General features: G+C 45.6%; 2 protein-coding genes across 3 annotated transcripts in view; both read left to right on the top strand.

Moving 5' to 3' along the window:
• The first annotated feature begins 5486 nt into the window (after positions 1-5486).
• On the top strand, positions 5487-8847 carry sst1.1 (somatostatin 1, tandem duplicate 1). The gene is made up of 2 exons (XM_026192703.2): positions 5487-5852; positions 8476-8847. The coding sequence occupies exons 1-2, from the start codon at positions 5712-5714 to the stop codon at positions 8692-8694; spliced, it is 360 nt and encodes a 119-aa protein (XP_026048488.1). The 5' UTR covers positions 5487-5711; the 3' UTR covers positions 8695-8847.
• Positions 8848-25318: 16471 nt separating this feature from the next.
• The window catches only part of ece2b (endothelin converting enzyme 2b), a 33405-nt gene continuing 32162 nt past the window's right edge, over positions 25319-26561 (top strand). For both annotated transcript variants that reach the window (XM_026191604.2, XM_026191602.2), the window contains exon 1: positions 25319-25802. In XM_026191604.2, coding sequence (XP_026047389.2) covers positions 25770-25802 — 33 coding nt within the window. In that variant the 5' untranslated portion in view covers positions 25319-25769. The remainder of the gene's footprint in view (positions 25803-26561) is intronic.

Raw genomic sequence — 26561 nt, 5'->3', positions numbered from 1 at the left:
TTAAACTAATTTCTTCCAGTCAGAGAATGTTGCATATAATTAAATGTTTGCTTGATGCATAAAGTTAAAAGATTAAAACTAATAAAACAAGTTTTAAAAAGATGCTTTTCCATTTGATTACATTTTGTATGATGGATTATGCAGAAAAAGTAGAATTGGGCTGAAAGATCTATCACTTTATCACCTCTTCAGGTTGTAAATCGTGTTTTTAAAAAGTAACTAAGTAACTAAGTAATTAATTACTTTTGAAAATAAGTAATCAGTAAAGTAACGGGATTACTTTTTTGGGGAAGTAATCAGTAATTAGTTACTGATTACTTTTTTCAAGTAACTTGACCAACACTGCACACATGCAAAGGTGAGTTTGGCAAAGTGTTTAGAAATCATCTTCAGGTAAGTGTGGTTCAGGTTCTCTCTGTGCTTTGCTGGACAGCTAGCTGAGCGGCTAGCCTTTACTTGTTGCTAACTCAACTTTTTACATCAGGTTTGTAGGGACGGTTGACTTTTTCAGGTCTCATTGGAATTAAAAACAAAGTCCATAAAGTGCCTTAGCTGTAACACAGACTGCATGAAAGCTAGGCCAATTATTTCTGAAGCAACAGATAAGAGAAAGTCTTACTGCTAAAACATGTTTCCACTCACACCGAATGACGGGGGGGGGGGGGGGGGGGTGTGTCTCATTTCTGTTATTTAAAATGATAATAGAGTCAAGTGAGTGAATGACTCCATGCTTCTATTCCTACAGGTTATCCAGATCATGGTGGCAGCTGTCAGAGCTGCACAGGCTTCCCTCTCCACTTCCTCCAGCTCTTCCAGGGTGACAACAAGGCATTCCCAAGCCAGCTGAGAGATGTAATCTCTGCAGCACGTCCTGGTTCTGCCCCAGGGCCTCTCCTGCTGTGCCTGGCGACTCACCTAGGGTTGCAAAGCAGCTTGCAGAGGCAGTGGTAGACAGGCTAAAGCATGATTTATGGATGATTATAAGCAGAGGCTCTGGAGACGAGCTTATGTGGAGTCCAATTAAAAACCACAAACTCATAGCTGGATGCATGCACGCTGAATGCTGATTGGTTGAAGGGTCAAAATATGAAGTGTGGCTGCAGTGAAGAGTTTCCACACTCAGCATCACTGAGAGATGTTCTTTAGCCTTTAATGTTATTTTAATGTTCTAAGGACCTGAAACACCAACAACATGCATGCATGAGTCTGCACAGCTCGCTGTAGCACCTGCAGATTACCGACCTGCAGCCGTGCACGTCGCGCTTCTGCGGCCGAGCTTCTCTTCACAGCTGAGCTCTGCGAACACACTGAATGTATCAGCTGGAGTTAATACTGCACAGCGGTCGGGGGAAATCATTTGCATCATATTTATGTGAGAGCAGAGATGAATCAGCCTCGCGAGTCTGTAAGTTGCTGTTCCACAGGGCACGGGTTCACACGGCGTGCAGGAAGTGAAGACCTGAATTTATTTATCCAATGTTTCCGAGCTGGGATGTTCTGATGCTCAGTGCAGGCTGTTTAAATGTGTATGAGGTCGGTTCATTGTGCTGTCGCACACATGACAATATCTGATTTGTTGTTTTTTATTGTGTCTGAATAATTTCGCCTGAGCAGACATGCAAATAAAATCATGGACACGATGCTCCAAATTGAGACTGTGCAGAAGGAAGCAGACGAATCGCAGCAGGCCGTTAATCCACAGATCGCCGCCTCGCTCTGTCTCTCCGTCGGGCTGTCGTCCTCTAACTCGCACCAACAGGCCGAACCAATCAGCTGTCACGACAGGAAGCCGCTGTGGTCCGAACACTCACAGAGGCTTTTCTCCGTGACCGCGTTGGACAGGTGTGGAAAGTGTCCTGTCGGTCGCCGTTAGCATTCTGACAGCTGAAGCTTTCGGCACACACTCCTGCGAGGCGTGCTGGACATATCGATGACAGACGACCTCTGGAGGTCAGAAGATCTTCATGTGTTTGTGCATCTCTGTCATAAAGCTGAAGTCTTTCTTTGTTGTTGTCCTGAACTTCCTGCCCTGAAGACTTGAATCCATATGAGATCCTCATCACCTCGTAGGAGTCAGGATGCTCTGTGAAATAAATGCAGTGATTTTATCATAAATTATATTTTATTCATAACAGAACATAAGAACATAACAAATGTGGAAACTGGAAACAACAGACATCTCTTGGTTTTGGGGGGGTGATAAAAATATGAGCTCCTTGTGAACATGATGGCAGCGACACGTCTGTAAAAGTAGGACAGGTCCATGTTTGCTCTCTAACACCAGTCTGTGACGGTCTGCTTCGTGCTCTCGTTGCTTTCACGAAGCTCCAGATGTTGTCAGCTGGTCAGAGGTCTGCTCCTCTGCTTTAGTCTGAGTTTGGATGGATCTGACCTGTATGGAAGCCCGTTTCTAGTATCCATAACTCGAAATTTCGACTTATTAACTCGAAATTTCAAGAAATATAACTCAAAATTTCGAGTTACTTTTCTCAAAATTTCGAGTTAGCTCTGCCAATCAAAAATCTACGTGAATGAGGTCACTTTCTTGTTACCTGGAAGCATATGGCGCAGAGGAACGCGCACTCAAAAACGGATCCCAACAAATTGGCGCTTTCATGAGTACGTTTGCTGACAGAGACTCCTCCAGGTTCTCTGAGATGCCGATGGTGACGTGCTGTGGATGTTCACAGATGGTGGATGTCTGCCCGTCTTTACACCAGAGAAACTCCGCCTCTCTAAGATGCTCATTTTATACCCGATCACGTGACTGACCTGCTGCCAGATGTTTCTGTTTAGCATCACTTACTTTTCCAGACTTTTGTTGACCTGTCTCGACTTTTTTGAGACTTTTACTAACATATAATTCAAAATGAGTTTATTATGAGTGTGGGTGTGATCGGTTTCCTCTCGTGCTTGGATCAGAGCTCAGCTCTCGTCAGACAGATGCAGCTTCAAATGCTGCTGCGACCTTTTCAGAGCGTTTGATGAACAATAACAAACACACTGGATGTGTTTGTGTCATTTCTGAAATGTTAGCATCATTTTTAGTCCTGCTCCAAAGTTTGGGGTCACTGAGAAACGTCCTTGTTTTTGAAAGAAAAGCACATTTGCTTTCACTTAAAACAACATTAAATTAATCAGAAATGCTCTGACAATTAGTGATTAATGAAATTATTAAAGATGAACAACAGTAATACCTGCGTAGGCGTAGAACGGCTCTTTTCCAGCAAATGTCACTGCAGAGCTTCAGCAGCACACGTGTGAGGAGACGGGCTGACTGCAGTCATGTGAGCGCCGCTGCAAACACACTCAACGAAGCTTAAAGCAGCGAAAATGTCCTTGACGTGGGTCAGAGTGTGTCAGGCTTCGGTCCAGGCAGGTCAAATCGATAGATTTCCAGCCGATCAGCTGATCTCCAACAATGACGCCGTGGAGCTCCGACCTCGGCCCTGTCAGTCCAAACACCGACTCGTTATGAAGAAGCAGCTGACTCACTGTGTTACTGTGCTGTGTTTCATCTTCCTTCATTCACGCCAACCTGGCCCCGCCCCTCCCTGAGCCTGGTTCTGCCAGAGGTTTCTTCCTGTTAAAGGGGAGTTTTTCCTTCCCACTGTTGCCAAGTGGTCCAGGCCCTGGTCATATGCAATGTGAGTGTCTTAAACAGCGGTGGCTGTGTGTGCACGGCCATGTTTCAGGTTTTTCTGCTGCTGTATTAAAAGAGGAAAACGAGGCTGTGAGGGGAGCAGCAAACAGTGACGCGTCTGCAGCTTAACAGCAGGACACTGTTGGTGGGAAGAGCCTCGCTGCTGCGACTGAAGCTTCGTTACTGAGACTCCCACAGGTCTGAACACATTAGGACCTCGACAGGGGTCAAACGTGAGCTCGCAGTCACAACGGACCAAAGAGCCGCTTGAGCTCTGCAAATAACCCCAAACGCAAAAATGAGCCCATGAAATGAACATGTTTCCTCTGCCTGTACGTCTGCACTGCATCACGTCAGCGTCGGATCAGCTCTCACACGAAACTAAAGTAAAACAGCCTCAAAGCCGCGACGCACGAGCTCATCGCATGTCAGCTGACTTACAGGCACAAACTGTACCACACAGATTTCAATAACCACTCAGCTGTGCGTGTCAACAGGTAAATGGTCTTTCATTGACAGACCTGCAGGCAGCAGCACAATGATGCGCTCGATGTGAGGAGGGCGGAATAATTATTTCAAACCAGAGCTGATGCTTCACTGAGCACACGACATTTATCAGCAAATTGAGTCAGAGATGGAAGAACGAGAAGAAAGAGACGTGGCAAGAACAGTTACCTCACGCTCACCTGGACCCTAAAAATAATCAAATCAAATAAGCATCAGCCAGAGCATCATCCTGCCCCTTCACCTGCTCACCATCTCACCAACACACGACTGCTCAGTGAAACAATCAGTAAAGCTAGACTGAAGTAAAAATGAAAACTGGCTTACAAAACTACTTAAACTGAAGTAAAAATGCCCAGAAAATGTATTCAGCTTTAGTCTCTACCAAGCAGCTGCAATTCCTTCAATGTCCAGCAGAGGCAGCAGTGAGTCAGCCGCAAAGACATGTTAATAAACCCGTTTACAGTCTGTCCATCCATCTGTTTGCTCCTTTTCAGGGTCGCTGGAGCCTATCCCCGCTGTCTCAGGGTGAGAGGAGGGGTACACCCTGGACAGGTCGCCAGTCTGTCGTGTTTTGTGTTTACTGTGATAGAATAGAATAGAATAGAATAGAATAGAATAGAATAGAATAGAATAGAATAAGCCTTTATTATCCCACGGATGAGAAATCTCGGTGTTACAGAGCTCTTACAGCACGGGAAAAGAAAATATAACAGGAGGACACAGGGTGGTCCTATATGCAGGTAACAATGTACAGAATACAGTAAACAAACAGGCTGGTGAGTAAGACGACCAGAACCATGTTAAGCTGCATCATAGAGTCTCGCTCCTTCCTACACTGAAATGAAGTGGACTGTGAAGTGGGGTGCACCCCCAAAACCAAGTGAACAACACGTTCAGCCATTTATGTTCACAGTGTGTTCACAGAAATACCTCAGGATTCATGACGACATCATCACACATCATCTGTTTAAGCTCACGGGCGCTCGCTGCGCCGACACAGGAGGAGCAAACGTCAGCGATGCAGACAGAGGAGGCTCTCTCCACAAAGTTTCACCTGTTTACTCTCTGAGCTCCTCTCTGCCCCCCCAGTCCTTTGGTGGAAGTGTCCAGATTTCACGGACACTTCCTGTCGATCACACAGCATCAGTGACTTTAATAACGCGGCTCATGGTTCTGTCTCTTCGTTGACGTTTGTTTCAGGCAACCTTATTTGACAACAGCACGATCAAACTGGAAATTCTGGCCCCATTTGGTCCCCTGTGACAACATTCTGGACACGCCCCTGTGCTAAATCTGATCATGTGACCGCCTCCTGTCCGCGAGCCTCCGGCTGAGAAACAAAGTGAGTGGGAGGGAAGGAGGGGAGGAGGGGAGGAATTTGAAACCGGCTCATTTCACTAAACATCATCATCATCATCATCATCAGTCACCCCCCTCCACCCATCACCAAACCCACCCCACCGCCCTGGGCAATGACGTCAGCGGGGCTTTAAAAGAGCCGCCGTGACGGGACAGAAGCAGAAGATCCTCCGAGCCGCAGACAGACACACACGTGACGAAGATGAACTCCTCCTCGCGCCTCCGCTGCCTCCTCCTGCTGCTCGTCTCCCTCACCGCCTCCATCAGCTGCACCTCCGCCGCGCAGAGAGACTCCAAACTCCGCCTGTTGCTGCACCGGACGCCGCTGCTGGGCTCCAAACAGGTCCGACACGCGCACACGCACGCGCACACACGCACCCATTTCATTTGATTTCAAAAAATCTGTTTGAACTTTAATCTAAAAAGTTTGAAAATGATTTTCTGTGAAAGTTTTGTAGAAAAATGAAAAACTGCAGGAAAAAGTTTGAATGTATTAAATGTAATGAAACTGTAAAGGTGGAGGAAACATCACTGAGTGCAGACAAGGCTGAATATTGTCTTTATGAATGAACAGCCATAAACAAATGTACCAGATAACCAGGAAGCAGCTCCTTTAATGAAAAACACAGAAACCTGCAGCTGGTGTAAAAATCACAGCGGTTTGTTCTCTGTGAACGTTTGAGGGCTTCAGCTCTGATTTCAGCTCTGTTCACTCCTATCAAAGAAATCAGAGGCTGAAAACATCATCATCATCATCATCATCATCACTGAATAAAATCAGACAGGAAGCAAAAGGATGCAAATAAAAGCTTCAGTATTTATTAAAAACCCTGAGGCTTTAAATCCAGAGAAATGTTTCCCTCCATCACAGAGCGCTTCAGCTTCACTTTAACTACACACGTCCTGAACCAGTCTAATACCTGACAAACGAGCTGAAATCACACCTTCTCGGTCTGTGAGGGCTTCTTTTATTTCTTCGTCGTGACCTGCGTGAAGCTCTCCTGACGATGACGAGAGGGTGATGAAAGGTTTGTTTGGCGGCTGTAAATCAGCCGATGATTCATCTGCTCATCGCTCCTTTGTGGATTCTTTATGGTCGAGTCTGGAAAGCCCGAGCGACCGATGAAGACAACGTTACTGCTGTGTGATGTTTCAGACGCTTTCAGCAGCCACTCGCGTCGTGACTTCGGTCAGACACGAGGTGAACGTTCTGAAGAAGCTCAAACAGCTTCTTCTTCCATCAGTGAAGGTTTGCAGCAGAGATCATGCAGGACTGTGACACTCTGCTGCAGGCGCTCAGCTCTTGCATCCACATCTCGACTGACGTTTCCACCTCGGCTCCACATCAGCTGCTTCTTCTGCAGCTCGACTTTCACCCATAAACATGTGAACACAGCCTCCATCTCTTTACATAGAACGGTCATTTCATCTCAGTGTTATTCGTACAGCACCGGTTCACACTGTAGGCTAAAGACTCTACAGCAAGAATCAGACGACCCGCGGCGACAGTGGGAAGGAAAGGAGAGAGAGATGGGCAGAGAGGACAAAACTAAAATGTGATGACACACAGCAGGTAGAGATCAGTGCAGACGGTTGGTGTTCAGAGAAGGGCGCGGCATGCTTTTTGAGTAAAACGGAGGATGTGGTTCCTCTCTGCAGCACCGTGACGCCATGAAGACGCCACGCAGACAGGAAACACGACGGCGTCTGACCTCTGCAGACTCACAAACACTCAGAAACTATGACATAAAACCTCTTTTTCTGTTTTGATGTGTGCAGTTTTCTTCAGCATCCCACAAACTGCTCAGCAGGAAGTGAAGGAGTCACAGCTCACCCTTTCACAATAAAGCTTGAGAGTTTTCAGAGCAGGGCTGCACGCTCCAAACTTAGTTTGTGGTTTTCTGCCCCCTGGAGGTTTAAGTGTGTTAGCATCTTTCGCTGATTGGCTTCAACCTCGAGATATCCTGCAGGTCACGGCGATGTGTTTAGAGGAATCGTCTTTGGAACAACTTTACAGATTACTGTGAAAAGTCTTTAGTTACATTAGATGTTTTCAAAACACAACTCATAAAATCTTTAAGGAAAAAGTCAAAAACATGTTTAAACTAAAACTTTAATATTTATCCACCAAATAACAACTGAACGCGTGTTGTTACAGCCGGTGTTTCAGCGACACGCTCGAACCTCAGAGAGAAATCAAAACAGCGAAACAAATTTGTCTGTTCAGAAATGTCAATAACTAATTTCACCCACATAATAAATTGTTTGTTTGTGAAACAGTAAATACAAATGAATGGATAATGCAAATATTTTGCTATTAGCATTGAAAACTATACCTTGATCATTTTTCAAAACTACTTATAAAAAAAATTCACTTATAATAAAACAAAACCATTTATAAAAATTTCATTATTATTTCATTTAATTCTCCTCAGGAAAGAATTTATAGTAACATATGAATTAGATTTCAAACAAACATAAACTCACAAAGAAAAAACTTCTGAACATCAGAAGCTAAATTTATTTAAACTAAATCATCATGATCACGATTTATTTTATAAAATTTGTTTTGTTTTTTCACAGTGTTACTACTGTCAGTCAGTTTGTAATTATACATTAAACACAAATAACTTCATTAAATCACAAAATAAATGTCATTTTATTATGTTGTGCAAAAAGTAAAATCTTCACTTTATCAATTTTGTTTTTACTACTGAATCTGGGTGATGTCACAGACAGGAGATGTCCCTATATGGTCATCTCTGGCACCAAAGCCCCGCCCACCACCTATTTAAAACAGTTAGACGGTGGGAGATAAAGATCATGCAAAGCTCCCCTCCCCCCTCCCTCACAGAGTAAAAACAGGAACTTCGTTTCACTTTAAGCAGCCGACGCTGAGCTTTGTTGGGCTCCTCACGTTCCCGCACTGAGTTATTCGTGTGTTTTTCATCTTGACGTGTTTTCAGGACATGTCGCGGACCTCGCTGGCAGAGCTGCTCCTCTCTGACCTCCTGCAGGTGGAGAACGAGGCTCTGGAAGAGGAGAACTTCCCTCTGTCCGACGGTGAACCCGAAGACATCCGCGTCGACCTGGAGCGCGCCGCCGGCAGCGGCCCGCTGCTCGCCCCCCGAGAGAGGAAAGCCGGCTGCAAGAATTTCTTCTGGAAGACCTTCACATCCTGCTGAGAGCCTCCTGCTCCTCCTGCTGTACAGAAACACGAGACTGTCGTGATTAGTTTGGATGAAGTGTTTTGATTTCTCTGAGCTGATTCTTTCCGAATGTAAACTTGATGAAACTATTTTTAATTGTTGGTTTGAATAAAATCAGTTTGAGACAAACACTCGACCCCGTCTGCTGCTCGGGGGGTAAACACCTTCATCACGATGAAGAACTGCAGATTTTATGAAGCTGATTAATGCTGGTGCCGGGGAGGGAGGGCTGAACAATAAAATAACTTTAATGATGGTTAATAAAGAGAGGAAGTGGCTCCATAGCAACCACAGGGAGGAATATTTAATCAAACTGAGATAACAAATCAGATCATAAGTTTCCATTTTATTGATCCTCAGAGGCTGGACTGAACATCACAGCAGAGAAATCAATAAAAATCACCTGTGCAGATGTTCAGGCCATAAGTATGTGGACACGTGTGCACTGACACGGAGGAGACGGGGGGCTGTGGGCTTTCTTCACCACAGAAATCAATCGCTTCGCTCAAAAAAGCACATTTCAAAGCCAAACACAATAAGTAGAAAAAGCGACATTTGTGCATGTTTTTTCCAGTTTTAACTTTTCATTTTTTGCACATTTTTAATTTTAGGCTGTGAAACATTTCAACACAGAATGACCAAATAACAGAACCTCGGGTTTATATCAGCTACATGTTTCAGTGTCCTCCTGTTAGCGCTCGCACAAAGCTTCTGTTCTTCTTTGTCAAAGACAGATGATCACATCTGTCAACCTTCCCGCAGCGCTGGCGACATGTCCCCGAGCACGCCTGAACGCAAGGATTTGGTTTTGGCATTGGTGGGGACGGATGATTCAACCATCGAACTCTGCCCCGTTTCTTTTCTTTTTTCCATTTTGTCTTTGCTTCTTGATAAAAGGAGAAGTATACTTGCCTACACATGCTATTCTACCTGCTTTTAAACCGTTTAAAATTACAATTCATAGTTTTATATGTGAATTATATAATGTTAAATTCCTATTAAACAAATGACTGACTAAGTATTTTAGGCTTTAGTTTACTTCCATATAAATCAGGTATCATACAAACATAAAAATAGCTTCAAATACAGTCATGACAATAAAAGAATATGACTTTAAGGACTTAACAACATCACTTCAGTTACACCAACATCTCTGACACATCAGCACTAAGGGAACACTGAATGACCTGCTGGTTTTGTCCATAAAACTACTCGTCTAAGATGACCACAAAGTAAAAGATCTCTCAGCAACATTATGCAACATTTTAGGCACTGTTGCCCCGATCAGGTCAGTGAGCTGGGATGTTTTATTCTAAACATGAACTACTGTTACAGCAACACACATGGACTACATGCCCCACACAACAAACACATGCCTGCTCCTCTCGTTAGCTGAAATGAACTGCTGGCATATTGGTTTTATATCTGTACTGTCCAGTCTCTCCTGGTGGACATGGCATCACATTATTCATGGTTACATACAATTTTAGACTGATGTGGGCCAAGCCTAGCGCCTACTTGCCAACCTTGAGACCTCAGAGTTAGGGAGACATTCAAAGGGGCTGGGGAGGGGGGTATACATGTACATACATATATACAAAAAACTTTTTACAGTGTTTATTTATCGGATAAAATAAGTTAAATGTCACCGTTATTATTGTCCGGCCAGAAACAGGCCGGGGGTGTCCTTTGTGGTCTAAGTGGGCCGGGTCCTCCGAAAGCCGGGTAGACCGGAAATGAGCGACTGTGAAATTGGACGGTGTAGCCTTCAGAATTACGTCACCTGCCATCTCCTCCTTGCTGTCTAAAATATAACCGGACACTGGTGTAGATGTTCTCACACAGCAGTTTATTCAGCTGTGTGAGAACCCCGGAGGAATCCTCCCGAGGGATTAATAAAGTTTTATTTAATCTAATAACTTTAATCTCAGCCAAACCGATTTACTCACCAACAAATAAAACACAACTAAAGCACTGAAAAAGGCCAAACAATAACATGTTTACGTTGTTTGACGTTTACACAGCTACATTCTCGCCTGAAAATGTGTTAAAAGTTTATTTTGCGACCCAGAAAGATTAATAAGAGTAATCCGGTCGTTCAGTCTGACGTCACTAGCCGTGTCTGGGTCTAAACTCCGCTGCAGGTCCATATATCAAACGATCACTGTGGCATTACTGAGAGTTAAAAACTGTCTAAAGTCTTTCATCTTTAATAAAATGATCAGCGTTCTGCTCTACCAGGTGTAACAATTGAGTTTAACATCCAGGCATCCATGAAAACAGAATTTATGACATTTAACGGAGTTAGAAGTTAGCAGGGAGTTAGCTCGCTAGCTTCTATCTAAATACAATATAGCATGTCCTGACTGCGGGGTTTTGGAAACAAATTCAAACGTACAGCTCTGCTATCACTTCCAGCATAAATGAAGACAGAAAACTAAACAGCAGTGACGTTTGTAGGGTTACTGAAGTTGGGCTAGCTGCTATATAATGATGTGCTACGTGACTGCTAGCGACACAGCTATGTTAGCATAATATAAACAAGCTAACTTTTTTTCCACTCGATAAAAGTTAACGTGAGTGTTCTCGGTGGTCAGGAACAAATGTAATCGCATGGCAGGATGCTGTAAAAGGACCAAACTTCAGCCAGGAGAACAACTGAGATAATCCATCCACAATACGAGGTTAGTCATTCATATACTGCTGCATGGGCTGGGCTGTAGTTACATCCTAAGGTTTTAAAAACTGGCCTAATCACATTGGCCATATTTGTCACATGAGGTAGGACTCCAGTAGAGACCGTAATTTAACTCTTTCTGCTCCGCTGGCTGAATGAGACGCTGACAGATCGTTTTTTTCTTACTATTGGGTTTGTTTTTCTTTACTCGAAGAGATCAAATTATTGGTGGGGACAATTCAATAATCGCTGGATGTTGGTGGGGACACGTCCCTTCCGTCCATGCCAAATCTACGCCCTTGCCTGAAAGTGTGGGCTTGGCATGGCTGAGCACAGGAAAGCTAAACGAGGGCCGACAGACAGACTGGTGTGGAAAAGCGTGTCTACAGTCAGCAACAGAGAAATGAATGCAAACATAATCAGAGCACGAGCCTCCAAACACAGAGCCAATAAAGCCCGATGTTCTGTGAACCTGTCCCCAAAACTCTCACCTCCATTTTAATCACAGCAGCTTCTTCAGCGAGCAGCAGCAGGAAGCATTTTAATTTTCCATTCCAGTTATCTTTACAATCACCGCGTGTCACACCTGAGTACAGGCTATCTAGTATGAGCAGCTTTCATACTGTTGCTGAGTTATTTCCACACGTATATTCTGTGTAATTACAGCAGAGACGCTGTGTAATTACTGTCTGCTCTCAATGATGCTGGAGGGAGCGAGGATGGAAATTAAACTCGCTGAAAAAAGACTCGACTAAAACTTCACAACTTCAGCCAGACGCTCTCACACTATTCATCACTGTGTCCATGAACGAATCGCTGAAATCAGTATGTTTCTGACTGCTCCTTACTTTTACTCCCTACATTTTAAAAACACTCTCGTTACTTTATGTGTGACGTATCTGAGTCACAGTGAGGCAGCGCTGTTCGTGTACGAATCACAAGGAGACGTCGCGTCAAAGACGTCACAGAGAGTTGACTTTGTCTCGGCCCAACACCTGAGCGACTGTTTGCGTCAGCGTGGAGCTGACCCTACAGAAGAGGAGCGAGCACAAAGGGAGCAACGTTTTTAAGTGTTTCTGTCAGCTCAACAATCCTCAGCAAACACACAAACTGTGTGCGCGCAGTTTGTCTCATGTTGTGAATCAAACTGATGGAGACTAACTGTGATATTTAAAGACTGCATGAAAACCCTCTGCAGGTTAGTGCAGGATAAACAGGTTAGCTTGCTGCACAGTGGCCTGGTTTCATGGTCACAGGAAGCTTACATAGGTGGAGCAGAGATTCATAACAACAAATCAAGAAGACTGTGGAGGAGCAGACGGAAAACACCGAGCGTTTGTGACACAAACCACCAGCTACACTCAAGAACTGCGAGAGCAGATTAGACTCAAAAATCTAACAGAGCTGGAAACGTTCTTCAGGACGACTGAAAGTGAGAAAGAACGAAGAATGAAGAGAAAAATGTGGAAAGGAGGAAGAGAGGAAACGAGCCACAGGTGGAGTTCAGGAGACGTGATTCTGATCGGCCTGATGTTAAACTGCTGCCTCGCCTCCTCTGCCACGCTAAACGACAAGTGAGGAAGGGTGTGTGTGTGTGTGTGTGCGTGTGTGTGTGTGTGTGCGTGTGTGTGTGTGCGTGTGTGCGTGTGTGTGTGCGTGCGTGTGTGTGTGTGTGTGTGTGTGCGTGTGTGTGTGTGTGCGTGTGTGTGTGTGTGCAGCAGCTGCTGCAGTCAGATTAGCAGCTCCTTTCACTCATTAGTTCTTTGTTAAGAAAAGCTTTCAGGAGCTTAATGAGAGCTGATGATTGGCAGCTGAGACACGCAGCAGCAAATGGAGAGGGCGTCCATTACCGCCGATCACGCGACGGCACTACGTGTGAAATCACATGACCCGCTTTGAAAGTTGGTCAGATACTCAAAGTGCATTGAAAACAGTAACTGCCCATTTCTTGTAAACATGATCAGAAACAGATGCAAACCGAAGCTCAGCGGCAATAACACATGACGCCGTGTAGCACGTTCAGGAGGAGCTAGCCTCAGTTCTCACGGTGGGACCGTCTACCCAGCTGGTGATTAAATACATTAACTTCAAAATGATAAGAAATGAATGATGCCAACCAAAAGAAGAATGCAGCCCAGAGGCGGAGCCAGACATTTGAAACACCCGGGGCTTAGCCCAGTAAGCCACACCCCCGCTCCACCACTGATGCAGCCAGAACTGAGCCTTGTGGAACACCACAGGTTAGGGGAAGACCGTGTGTTTATCATATATACGTCATTCAGTGTGATCAGAGACACAAGGTCAATGACTCGACACGAAGGATGAGCCGACCCAGTTTAGACCAGATTGGACTTCATGTGGTGTGTGACCTGAAACCAGTTTAATACCACGATTTAAGCTATCGCTGTTAACATTACACAAACTTACAGACTCTAAGCTAAACGTTTGCGTGAAGCCAGTGTCCTCGATGTCCAGGCTTTGGCGTCCTGAAGCGTCCCGTACTTGCACTTATTTCAGGGACGATCTCAGCAGCTGCGACGCCACACGGAGCTGTGACCTCACTAAACTCTCTCCTGATGACTTTACGGTCTCAGCCACTGATTTCAAGCCCGAATGAATAAAACATGATTTCTGTTTGGTTTCATTTTGTGGTTTCATTAGAGTCAGAAAATCCCACAAAGCAGGGGCGGGCGTAGGCTTCACAACACGACCCCACAAATCGCATCTTTTACACACAGTCTGTGAGCTCATCTGCGCTTCCTGCTGTGGATCTTATTATAATGTCCGCATGGCCATCAGAAACCTGCTGCTTGAATATATGTGATTGTTTCACAGCGGCGTGCAGCAGAGCGTCTTCCCTTTTTCAATATTAAATTTCAGCATTTAATTACCTTCAATAAAAGACTTTGGCTAATTTGAGGCATTCGTGTTTGCCTTCCAGCCTCAAATCCTAATTAAAGCCTAAAAAGGTTCGAAGCCTCATAAGATAAGATAAGACAAGACAAGACAAGACGAAATAAGACAAGATAAGATAAAATATGATAAGATAAAATAAGATAAGATAAAATAAGATAAGATAAGACAAGATAAAATAAGATAAAATAAGATAAGATAAAATAAGATAAGGTAAGATAAAATAAGATAAGATAAGATAAGATAAAATAAGATAAGGTAAGATAAAATAAGATAAGATAAAATAAGATAAAATAAGATAAAATAAGATAAGATAAAATAAGATAAGACAAAATAAAATAAGATAAAATAAAATAAGATAAGATAAAATAAGATAAGGTAAAATAAGATAAGGTAAGATAAAATAAGATAAGATAAAATAAGATAAGATAAAATAAGATAAAATAAGATAAAATAAGATAAAATAAGATAAGATAAGACAAGATAAAATAAGATAAAATAAAATAAGATAAGATAAAATAAGATAAGATAAGACAAGATAAAATAAGATAAAATAAGATAAGATAAAATAAGATAAGGTAAGATAAAATAAGATAAGATAAAATAAGATAAAATAAGATAAAATAAGATAAGATAAAATAAGATAAGATAAGACAAGATAAAATAAGATAAAATAAAATAAGATAAGATAAAATAAGATAAGATAAGACAAGATAAAATAAGATAAAATAAGATAAAATAAGATAAGATAAGATAAGATAAAATAAGATAAGATAAAATAAGATAAGATAAAATAAGATAAGATAAGATAAGATAAGACAAGATAAAATAAGATAAGATAAAATAAGATAAGATAAAATAAGATAAGATAAAATAAAATAAGATCAAATAAGATAAGATAAGATAAGACAAGATAAAATAAGATAAGATAAAATAAGATAAGATAAAATAAGATAAGATAAAATAAAATAAGATCAAATAAGATAAGATAAGATAAGATAAGACAAGATAAAATAAGATAAGATAAAATAAGATAAGATAAAATAAGATAAAATAAGATAAGATAAAATAAAATAAGACAAAATAAGATAAAATAAGATAAGATAAGATAAAATAAGATAAGATAAAATAAAATAAGATCAAATAAGATAAGATAAGATAAGATAAGACAAGATAAAATAAGATAAGATAAAATAAGATAAGATAAAATAAAATAAGATCAAATAAGATAAGATAAAATAAGATAAAATAAGATAAGATAAAATAAAATAAGATAAAATAAGATAAAATAAGATAAGATAAGATAAAATAAGATAAGATAAAATAAGATAAGATAAAATAAGATAAGATAAGATAAGATAAGACAAGATAAAATAAGATAAGATAAAATAAGATAAGATAAAAAAAGATAAGATAAAATAAAATAAGATCAAATAAGATAAGATAAGATAAGATAAGACAAGATAAAATAAGATAAGATAAAATAAGATAAGATAAAATAAGATAAAATAAGATAAGATAAAATAAAATAAGATAAAATAAGATAAGATAAGATAAAATAAGATAAGATAAAATAAGATAAGATAAAATAAAATAAGATAAAATAAAATAATCGCTACCTTATCGTGGTGGAGGGGTTTGTGTGTCACAGGGATCCCAGGGGCTATGTTGTCTGGGGGCTATTGCCCCCTGGTAGGGTCTCCCATGGCAAATTGGCCCTGGGTGAGGGACCAGACAAAGAGCGATTCATAAGACCCTTATGAAAAGGACACCGAGGGAACAGTTTACCCTGCCCGGGATAGGGTTACCGGGGCCCTGCCCTGGAGCCAGGCCCGGGGAGGGTGCCCGAGGGCGAGCGTCTGGTGGCCGGGCCTTAGTCCATGGGGCCCGGCCGGGCACAGCCCGAAGAGGAGACATGGGCCCATCCTCCCGCAGGCCCACCATCCGCAGGAGGCGCCATAGGGGTCGGGTGCATTGTGTGCCGGGTGGCGGCCAGGAGCGGAGGCCCTGGAGGACTGACCCCCGGCTGCCAAGACTGGCAATAGGGACATGGAATGTCACCTCTCTGGTGGGGAAGGAGCCTGAGTTAGTGCGTGAGGTTGAGAGGTACCGGCTAGATATAGTCGGGCTCACCTCTACACATGGCTTGGGCTCTGGAACCAGTCTCCTGGAGAGGGGCTGGACTCCTTGGTGAGAGGCGGCGGGCTGGGGTGGGTATCCTAATATCCCCTCGGCTTGCTGCCGGTACGTTGGGGTTTTTCCCGGTGGACGAGAGGGTTTGTTCCCTGCGCCTTAGGGTCGGGGAACGGGTCCTGACTGTCATCTGCGCTTATGCGCCGAGTGGCAGTTCAGAGTACCCAGCCTTCTTAGAGTCCCTGGGGGGGGGGGGTGCTGGAGGGTGCTCCACCTGGAGACTCTGTTGTGAGACTTCAATGCTCACGTGGGTAACGACAGCGAGACCTGGAGGGGCGTGATTGGGAGGAACGGCCTCCCTGATCTGAACCCGAGCGGTGCTCTGTTATTGGACTTCTGTGCTAATCACAGTTTGGCCATAACGAACACCCTGTTCGAACATAAGAGTGTCCATAAGTGCACGTGGCACCAGGACGCTCTAGGCCGTAGGTCGATGATCGATTTTGTAATCGTATCAGCAGATCTGCGACCATATGTTCTGGACACTCGGGTAAAGAGAGGGGGTGAGCTGTCAACTGATCACCACCTGGTGGTGAGTTGGATCAGGTGGTGGGGGAAGACGCTGGACAGACCTGGTGCACCTAAACGCATAGTGAGGGTGTGCTGGGAACGTCTAGCAGAGGCCCCAGTCCGCGAGATCTTCAACGCACACCTCCGGCAGAGCTTCAACAGCATTCCGAGGGAGACTGGGGACATTGAGTCCGAATGGACCATGTTCAGCATCTCCATTGCCGAAGCTGCTGCATTGAGCTGCGGCCGCAAGGTGGTTGGTGCCTGCCGTGGTGGTAATCCCCGAACCAAATGGTGGACACCAGAGGTGAAGGGAGCCACCAGGCTGAAGAAGGAGTCCTATCGGGCTTGGTTAGCCTGTGGGACTCCGGAGGCAGCCGACAGGTATCGACAGGCCAAGCGGAATGCGGCTCGGGCAGTGGCTGAAGCAAAAACTCGGGTGTGGGAGGAGTTCGGAGAGGCCATGGAAAAAGACTTTCGGACTGCCTCGAAGAGATTCTGGCAAACCGTCAGACGTCTCAGGAGGGGAAAGCGGTGCTCTACCTGCACTGTGTATAGTGCTGGCGGAGCGCTGCTGACGTCGACTGAGAAAATTGTCAGGCGGTGGAAGGAATACTTCGAGGACCTCCTTAATCCCACTGATACGTCTTCCGAGGAGGAAGCAGAGTCTGGGGATGAGGGGAATGACCCGCCAATTTCCGGGGGCGAGGTCACTGAGGCAGTTAAACAACTCCTTGGTGGCAGAGCCCCTGGTGTTGATGAGGTCCGCCCCAAGTTCCTGAAGGCTCTGGACGTTGTAGGGCTGTCCTGGTTGACACGCCTCTGCAATGTTGCGTGGAGATCAGGGGCAGTACCTGTGGACTGGCAGACCGGGGTGGTGGTCCCCATCTTTAAGAAAGGGGACCGGAGGGTGTGTTCCAACTACAGGGGGATCACACTCCTCAGCCTCCCTGGGAAAGTCTATGCCAGGGTGCTGGAAAGGAGAGTTCGTCCGTTAGTCGAACCTCGGATACAGGAGGAATAAAGCGGTTTTCGTCCTGGTCGCGGAACACTGGACCAGCTCTTTATCCTCTCCAGGATACTTGGGGGTGCATGGGAGTTTGCCCAACCAGTCTACATGTGTTTTGTGGACTTGGAGAAGGCATTCGACCGTGTCCCTCGGGGTGTCCTGTGGGAGGTGTTGCGGGAATATGGGGTGTCTGGCCCATTGCTACGGGCCATTCGATCCCTATACAACCGTTGCAAGAGCTTGGTTCGCATTGCCGGCAATAAGTCGGACTCGTTCCCGGTGGGTGATGGGCTCCGCCAGGGCTGCCCTTTGTCTCCGGTTCTGTTCATAATTTTTATGGACAGGATTTCTAGGCGCAGCCAAGTGGCGGAGGGCTTTTGCTTTGGTGGCCTCAGAATCTCATCTCTGATTTTTGCAGATGATGTGGTTCTGTTGGTTTCATCGGGTGAGGGCCTCCAGCTCGCACTGGAACGGTTTGCAGCCGAGTGTGAAGCAGTGGGAATGAGGATCAGGACCTCCAAATCTGAGGCCATGGTTCTCAGCCGGAAAAGGGTGGAGTGCCCACTCCGGGTCGGGGATGAGTTCCTGCCCCAAGTGGAGGAGTTCAAGTATCTCGGGGTCTTGTTCTCGAGTGATGGGAGAAGGGAGCCGGAGATCGACAGACGGATTGGGGCTGCAGCTGCAGTAATGCGGACGCTGCACCGGTCCGTCGTGGTGAAGAGGGAGCTGAGTGTAAAAGCGAAGCTCTCAATTTACCGGTCGATCTACGTCCCTACCCTCACCTATGGCCACGAGCTGTGGGTAGTGACCGAAAGAACGAGATCGCGGATACAAGCGGCAGAAATGAGCTTCCTCCGAAGGGTGGCTGGCCTCTCCCTTAGAGATAGGGTGAGAAGTTCGGCCATCCTGGAGGGGCTCAGAGTAGAGCAGCTGCTGCTCCACCTCGAAAGGAGTCAGCTGAGGTGGTTCGGGCATCTGACAAGGATGCCCCCTGGGCGCCTCCTGGGTGAGGTGTTCCAGGCATGTCCCACCGGGAGGAGGCCCCGGGGCAGACCCAGGACACGCTGGAGAGATTATATCTCTCGGCTGGCCTGGGAACGCCTTGGTATTCCCCCGGATAAGCTGGAGGAGGTGGCTGGGGAGAGGGAGGTCTGGGCCTCTTTGCTTAGGCTGCTGCCCCCGCGACCCGGCCCCGGACAAAGCGGATGAAGATGGATGGATGGATGGAATAAGATAAGATAAAATAAGATAAGATAAAATAAGATAAAATAAGATAAGATAAAATAAGATAAGATAAGATAAGACAAGATAAAATAAGATAAAATAAGATAAGATAAAATAAGATAAAATAAGATAAGATAAAATAAGATAAGATAAGACAAGATAAAATAAGATAAGATAAAATAAGATAAGATAAGACAAGATAAAATAAGATAAGATAAAATAAGATAAGATAAAATAAGATAAGATAAGATAAGATAAGATAAGATAAGATAAAATAAGATAAGATAAAATAAGATAAGATAAAATAAGATAAGATAAGACAAGATAAAATAAGATAAGATAAAATAAGATAAGATAAGATAAGATAAAATAAGATAAGATAAAATAAAATAAGATAACTCAGCAGGTAATGTCGACTGATTGCAGAACCACACACAATAGAAGAGTCAGATGTTCTTCCATTTTACATTCATTCTGAATTTAATTCAACAGAAACAGTAATGTGCAAAAGTCTTGAGCCATTTCTTGATGTTTTTATTTACGAAACATGCAAACGGTTTCATTCTAACTCGTCACTATTCGGTGACTATTTCTGATCGCCAGTTCTCGTGTCATTTTCATATCTGTTTCCCTTCGTTAAGCACGGCTTCCTGGCAGCCGTCCTTCCACTGAGGCATCTCTGATGAGGATCAGTGGACAGTAATGATCAGCTGACGGTCCAGATCTTCTCTCAGCTCCTGTGTCAGAACTTTCAGAGGTTTTAGGCCTCGTGCTGCTTTGTTTAAACGACACACTGCACACCCCACTGAGTTTTTGTCATGTGTAGTGGGACCAGAAGTGCAAACTCAGATAACAAACTGACCTTTATTACACACAGGACAAGAGACTATCAGAATAAAGCAGGAAACTCACAGTGAGACTAAACACCTGAACCGAATAAACACAAAGACACGGATAATATAACGGAAACACAGACCAGACACGTGGAACACAGGCGGCAGAATAACGAGGAAAACGCTGATGATCAGCAAACAGTGGGTACTATGTATCATTAATGTGTAACAACAGTCTGCACAGTCATCCACGCTTTAATCCTATCAAGACTTAAAGTGTGCATTATTAGGGGCGTGGCCTCTTTGACTGACAGGTGGACGGTGACACCGGTGGCTGTAGCTATGTTGGTGCTACGGCTGCGGTGAGGTTTGTGTACTAACAGACATATAGGTGACATTCATCCTGAACCTGTCTAAACGCGACAGCCTCAACCTGACATCATCTCCATCATCTGCTTCAGCAGCAGCGAGTCATCTTTAGGTGGATGTGCAGGTGCGTTCAGCCTCTGACAGGAAGCTGCCGTGACGTCGTACACCTCTCCGTCTTGTTAAGAAATGAGCGTTTCTTTATTAAACAGGAAACGGCAGCTGCAGCTGCACAAAGAGCCTGAGCTGCCAATCAGCCCGTCAGCCAATCACACGCCAGCATTTAAACAGCTTCAATAAACCTTAATGAGCGTTAATTACATCTGAAAGCTTCACTGGAACACAGCGCACACTGCCTTTTAACTCTGTGTGTGTGTGTGTGTGTGTGTGTGTGTGTGTGTGTGTGTGTGTGTGTGTGTGTGTGTGTGTGTGTGTGTGATGTATGCAGCAGCTGATTAGTCGTCTTTTTAAGGTGAAATCATCATCAGAAGCCACACACACACACACACAGACACACACACACACACACAGACACACACACACACACACACACACACAGACACACACACACACACAGACACACTCACACACACACACACACACACTCACACACACAGACACACACAGACACACACACACACACAGACACACACACACACACACACACACACACACACACACACACACACACACACAGACACACACACACACACACACACACACACACACACACACACACACACACACACAGACACACACACACAGACACACACACACACTCACACACACACACACACACACACACACACAGAGCACGATGATGTCAGCAGCATTCAGGAGATCAGAGGTCAAACTGCGATCAGCAGGGCTAACCAATCACAGAGCAGCTGATAAAGTGGAGAAACACAGCGTGTTGCCGCGGTGACGTTATCATCAGCCTCCAGGTTTGGAGGTGAGTCAGACTGTGAGGTTTGTGTGGGGCCCAGTGCATGATGGGTAGGCGCGGCGTGCTCTGGGTTCAGTCTGCAGCGAAAAGATGACACAAACTTCAGAGCTTAACATTTAAGAGACGCGACCTTTGACCCCTGCAGCAGCTGCTTCCTCCTGATTAAAACCTCGCTGAGCTTTAGTTTGTTCACACATCCACACGTCTTTCACTGTACGCCGTTTATACAGATGAGTCACTTTAACCTTGAAACAAAATGAAGGCCCATGTTTGTGAAACGCTGCAGGTAAGAGCTCCACCTGGCTCAGGTAAGCAGCCAGCTGCTGGGACGATATCTGCCTCAACTTCAAGACTCTGAATATCCATGAGCGTCTCTTTGTCCATCGACACGACAACGTCTGAGTGTCTGCGTGACTCCAGACGATCTCCACAGTTCCTCCTTTAGCCATCGGCCTTTTTGTTTCTTCCATGGTGAGATCTAAAACCAGGCACAGAGTCCATCATGGAGAGGACCTGGAGGAGACATGGTCCACGTTTGAGTCTGCAGCACAGCCTGTGATGACTTCACATCTGATTCACTGAAGCTTCACAAAGATGCACAAAAGAAAACGTTGTTTTCAGGAGGCTGACCTTCAGCTGTAACTGTGTTTGATTAAAAACTGAAAGGGGAAGCGACGCAAACGCCGCCGCCGCCGCATCATGTAAAGTGACGTTTGGAGCGCACAGGTGAGGATGAGTCAGCTTCCTGCAGGTGTTTGAGCGTCACCGGCGTCTCTCCCACAATAAGAAGTCACCCGACAACGAGAAGCTGAAGGTTTTCACCACAGCTCGTCTTCGTCTCTTTGACAGATGCAGCTGCTGCTTTTCTTCTGCTCAATGACAAGGTGACGCTGAAGAGCTCCTCATTCACTTCACCTCCTCTCCTTCACTGCCTCTTCCCCTCTCTCCTTCCTCACAGGGAAATGAGAGGAGAGGATGAAGAGGAGAGGATGTGATGAGGAAGGGAGGTCGTCTTCTTTGGAAGAACCGTCAGAAAAAAGAGGGCAGGAAGAAAATGAAAAGAAATAAAGTACAAGAAAACTGAAGATGGAAAGAAAGAAGACAAAAAGATGGTGAAAGGTTGATGCACTAAAGAAAGAAAGAATCTGTCAGGAGATGACATCATCAGTCATTTCCTGGTCCAAACAGCAAGAACGGTCTAAATTCTTTTAGAGTCAGAAGTTCGTTTCTATCTACAGATGATAAACCATCACATGAATGCATCAGGCAGGAGTCAGATGGTCTGCAGTGAGAGCAGGGAGCAGGTGGAGGTTACAAACCCAGTGGAGACACAGACAGGAGGAGAGGTAGTGAAGGTGGATGAGCTTAAATAGCTGGGGTCAACCTTAAAGCCGTGGACGGTACCCGAGACAGGTGAAGATGAGAGAGCAGGCAGGGTGGAGTGGGTGGAGACAGGTGTCATGGGTGGTGGCTGAAGGAGAGCAGCAAGAGGTAAAGGGAAGGTTTAAAGACGGCGGTGAGACCTGCTGCGATGCATGGAGGAGGAGGAGGCCCAGCTGAAGGTGTTAGACGCCACAGTCTGTCAGAGGAGGTGTGCAGAGGAACACTTTATCATCCACAGAGGGGCAGTTTGCTTTGGAGCCAGCAACACAAATAACACAAGACAGAATGACAAAATGAACAGGAACAAATGAGGATTCAAGGGAGGGAGAGTGGATATGATGGAGCTGCCAGGCTGGAGGAGAAGACGACGAGCTCAGAGGCTGATGAACGCAGTGAAGGAGGACATGCAGAGGGTGTGTGTGTGACAGAAGAGGTGCTCGCTCAGCTCTGTGAGAACAGCAGCGACGCCTGGAGGATTGATGATGTGCTGCCACCTGGTGGAGCACGTCCTGCTGGACAGACCGTTCACTATCATCTGACAGAAACACGTCAACACTTTAGAAAGAGAACAGCCTCCATTAGAGAGGCGTCTGGCAAACAAGGAAAAGAAGGGAGCTGTGCGACGCTCCTCCACGTGACGTCACGGGCGAGTAGCTCACAGAGGCTGAAGAACTGCTGCTCGTACTGTGTGTCTGTGGCCAGCAGGGGGAGCTGCTGGATAACTTTGACTTCATCTCCACAGTTTAATGAGGAAGCAGGTGTGACACAGACACAGGTGACAGCGTGAGTCACTGAAAAAAGAAGAACCTGTCTGAGCTCCAGGTGTACCTAATAATGTGGCCTGCTCCCAGGTGAAATTTTATTTTGATGCTGAAATCTGAGCACTTCCTCCTCCTGCTGATCCAGTCCAGCCGGTTCCTGGTTTGTGCCTCCTGTGAGCCGTGATGTGGGAGAACCTGCTCAACCCGTCTGACCCCGCCCACCTGCTCCAGGTGACAGTGTCAGCTCACATGCAGCGCAGTCGTCTTTATAAACGCTCGTTTCATCTTCTTGATCCTTTCATTCCCTCGGCCGACATTTTGATTGGATAAAGTTAAAGAGGATGAGTTCTGCATGATTCACTGCTCAGAATAATCCTTCTTTGTCTTATGCTCGTGCAGCCCCTCCCTCCATCCTCTGTCTCAAACACGTTGTTACTGTTGTTACACGTTGTTCTGTCTGAGCTTTGGAGATTTCTGAGGTTTGTGTACCTGGACACAAAGCAGTGAAGCGTGCTGGAGCGTCCTCAGAGGAAAATCCCCTGGATTGAAGTTTGCTGGACAGATAAATTCAGACCGTTATGAAAGCTCTCACTGACTCGTGGTTCGTGCATGTGAGCGTCCCCCAAAGGGCCGTTGAGAGCAGGAAGAGCAATAAACAGTTTATTGATTTGGTCTGTCTGTAAATGGTCTGTATTTGTAAAGCGCTTTTACTTGGTCCTAAGGACCCCAAAGTGCTTTACACTACACACAATCATCCACCCATTCACACACATTCACACACTGGTGATGGCAGCTACAGTGTAGCCACAGCCGCCCTGGGGCGCACTGACAGAGGCGGTTTCTACGCCTGTCCTGTGAGGCTGATGGAGTCCTCGGCGTTCAGCTCTCACACTGACCATTAACTACACATCTACTCATAGAGATACAGAGAGTGGTTTAAGGGTGGTGTAGTACGGTGGCCCCTGAGGTGATAAAGAACACTTCCCTTCCTGGAAAACGATGGATCACATTCGCGGCTTCGCGTGTGTCCAGTTCCCGGTGTGAAGGATAAACTGAGCTGAGAGCAGCAGATCAGAACCAGCGAACGCCGTGACGTTATGATGTGTTCGTTTTCAGCGTGTTTACATTTTAAACAAGTGTTTCGGATTTATGAGCATCGTTGACTTTTGTAAATGATCAGAATAAAGACTTAAAATAGTATACAGAATACTCCTAAAAATACACTTAGTATATGTCTCAGTGTGTGTGTGTGTGTCTATATAAATGGAGAGTCCTCTTCACACGCTGAGGTTGATTGTGGAGTTCCACAGGGTTCAGTGCTGGGACCAATTCTGTTTACATTATACACCCTTAGAGCAGGGTCTCAAACTCGCGGCCTGCGGGCCACTAGCGGCCGTATATTGATGTGAAGAAATACGCTGCAGTCTGGTCCTTGATGTTTGGGAGGGTTGTTTGTTGAGTGCAGTTAAAATAAGTTCTTAAAAAATGATTCAGCGTGAAGACAACATGAGCAGAGAGCACGTGTGAGCAGATGTGCACAGATGTGCACAGATGTGCAGGTCAGCTGCTTCTGTGTTTGTAACAAGTACATTTTTTAGAGTTTTTACTTTGTTCGGTTTGATCTGAGTAACGTCATCACGGATGCCGGTGACCGTGCCGTGATGTGCGCGCGGTAAGGTTAAACCTTCAGGGTCGTGGAGGCTGAAGCTCTGCGGTCACAGGAGTCACTGCCGCCGTGGATTCTGGGAGTTGGAGGAAGAAATGAAAGTGTAATATTAAGGGAGGAGGAGGGCTAACAGCGGCGGATTTTCGCCCCACAGGGGGTGAATGAGGCCACGCGTGGGGAATTCACAAAAAACTCAGTGCGGAACTTACCGCAGCCACAGAGCGACGAGGAGCTGGAGGAGGTGACGTAGGGCCGTGTGAGTGACGTCAGTCCCTGTGTGTTTCGGGGTGTGTTTGTTTGTGAGAGGAAGAGGCCGGTTGGATGTTGGGCGGGGTCTGAGGAGAGAGAGGGAGAGAGAGAGAGAAGCGGAGAAAACCGAAAAACCTCCCGATCCTTCTCCTGCTGCTCCTGCTGCACACAGACAAAAGGACACCGGGACGACACACACGCACAGACTCGCACCCACACACACAGACGGCCAGAGCGCGGCACAGACGGACGGACACCCGGGAGGATGGGCCGGCGGAGCGGTCGTCGGTAGCGCTCTGATTTCGGGGACGGAGCTCCAGGATGAGCGTAGCGCTGCAGGACCTCCGGAACACCGTGAGTACGCACACACACACAGCGCGCCCGGACGCGTGACACTCGCAGCCCACGCGTGTTCTCTGTGATGCTGATCACCTGTCAGTCACTGTCGTCGGTGTGTGTGCACGCGTGCGTGTGCGTGCGTGCGCGTGAGCAGGAACACTGGCAGGCCTGAAATCAGGGCTGACCTGACAGTGACGTCACGGATCAAACAGCCTGATCAGAAATGAGTGTGACGCAACAGGTTTGTAAACACACACACACACACACACTGATCCCAATGGTGTAGGTTTGTTTATAACCACAGAAGAAGAACAGACAAAAACACTCTTCTTCTTCTCCTCACCTCGCGGAGCTGAGGTGGACAGTTAGCTTGTGGCTGCAGGTAGATCTGCTCCTGCACACTTTGATAGTAAAGATGGAGCTGCATGACACCACCCACTGGTCTCTGGTGTTTTGGCCATGGCTGTGTTGGTTTTCATGGTGCCAGAAGTGACCATATTTGGATAAGACCGTATTGGAGCATCTCACACACACACACACACACACACACATCGATACCTGTAACTCAGTAGCACACAGTATTCCAGGGACTCCTGTTACCCAGGGTGAAGCCCAGCAGCTACCTGTATCACCAAGCAGCTGTCAAAGAGGCCACGCCCTTCTTAACGTAGAGTTTAAACATTAACTTCACCCTGTACAGGTGTTACGAAGCAGGACATTAACTGTACAGACCAAAATCAGTTTTCTCTGAAATAAAGTGAAGCGAGTTTACAG

This window comes from Astatotilapia calliptera, chromosome 14 (genome assembly GCF_964374335.1).
Source record: "Astatotilapia calliptera chromosome 14, fAstCal68.1, whole genome shotgun sequence".
Lineage (NCBI taxonomy): Eukaryota > Metazoa > Chordata > Actinopteri > Cichliformes > Cichlidae > Astatotilapia > Astatotilapia calliptera.
This window is presented reverse-complemented; position numbering and strand designations above follow the sequence as displayed.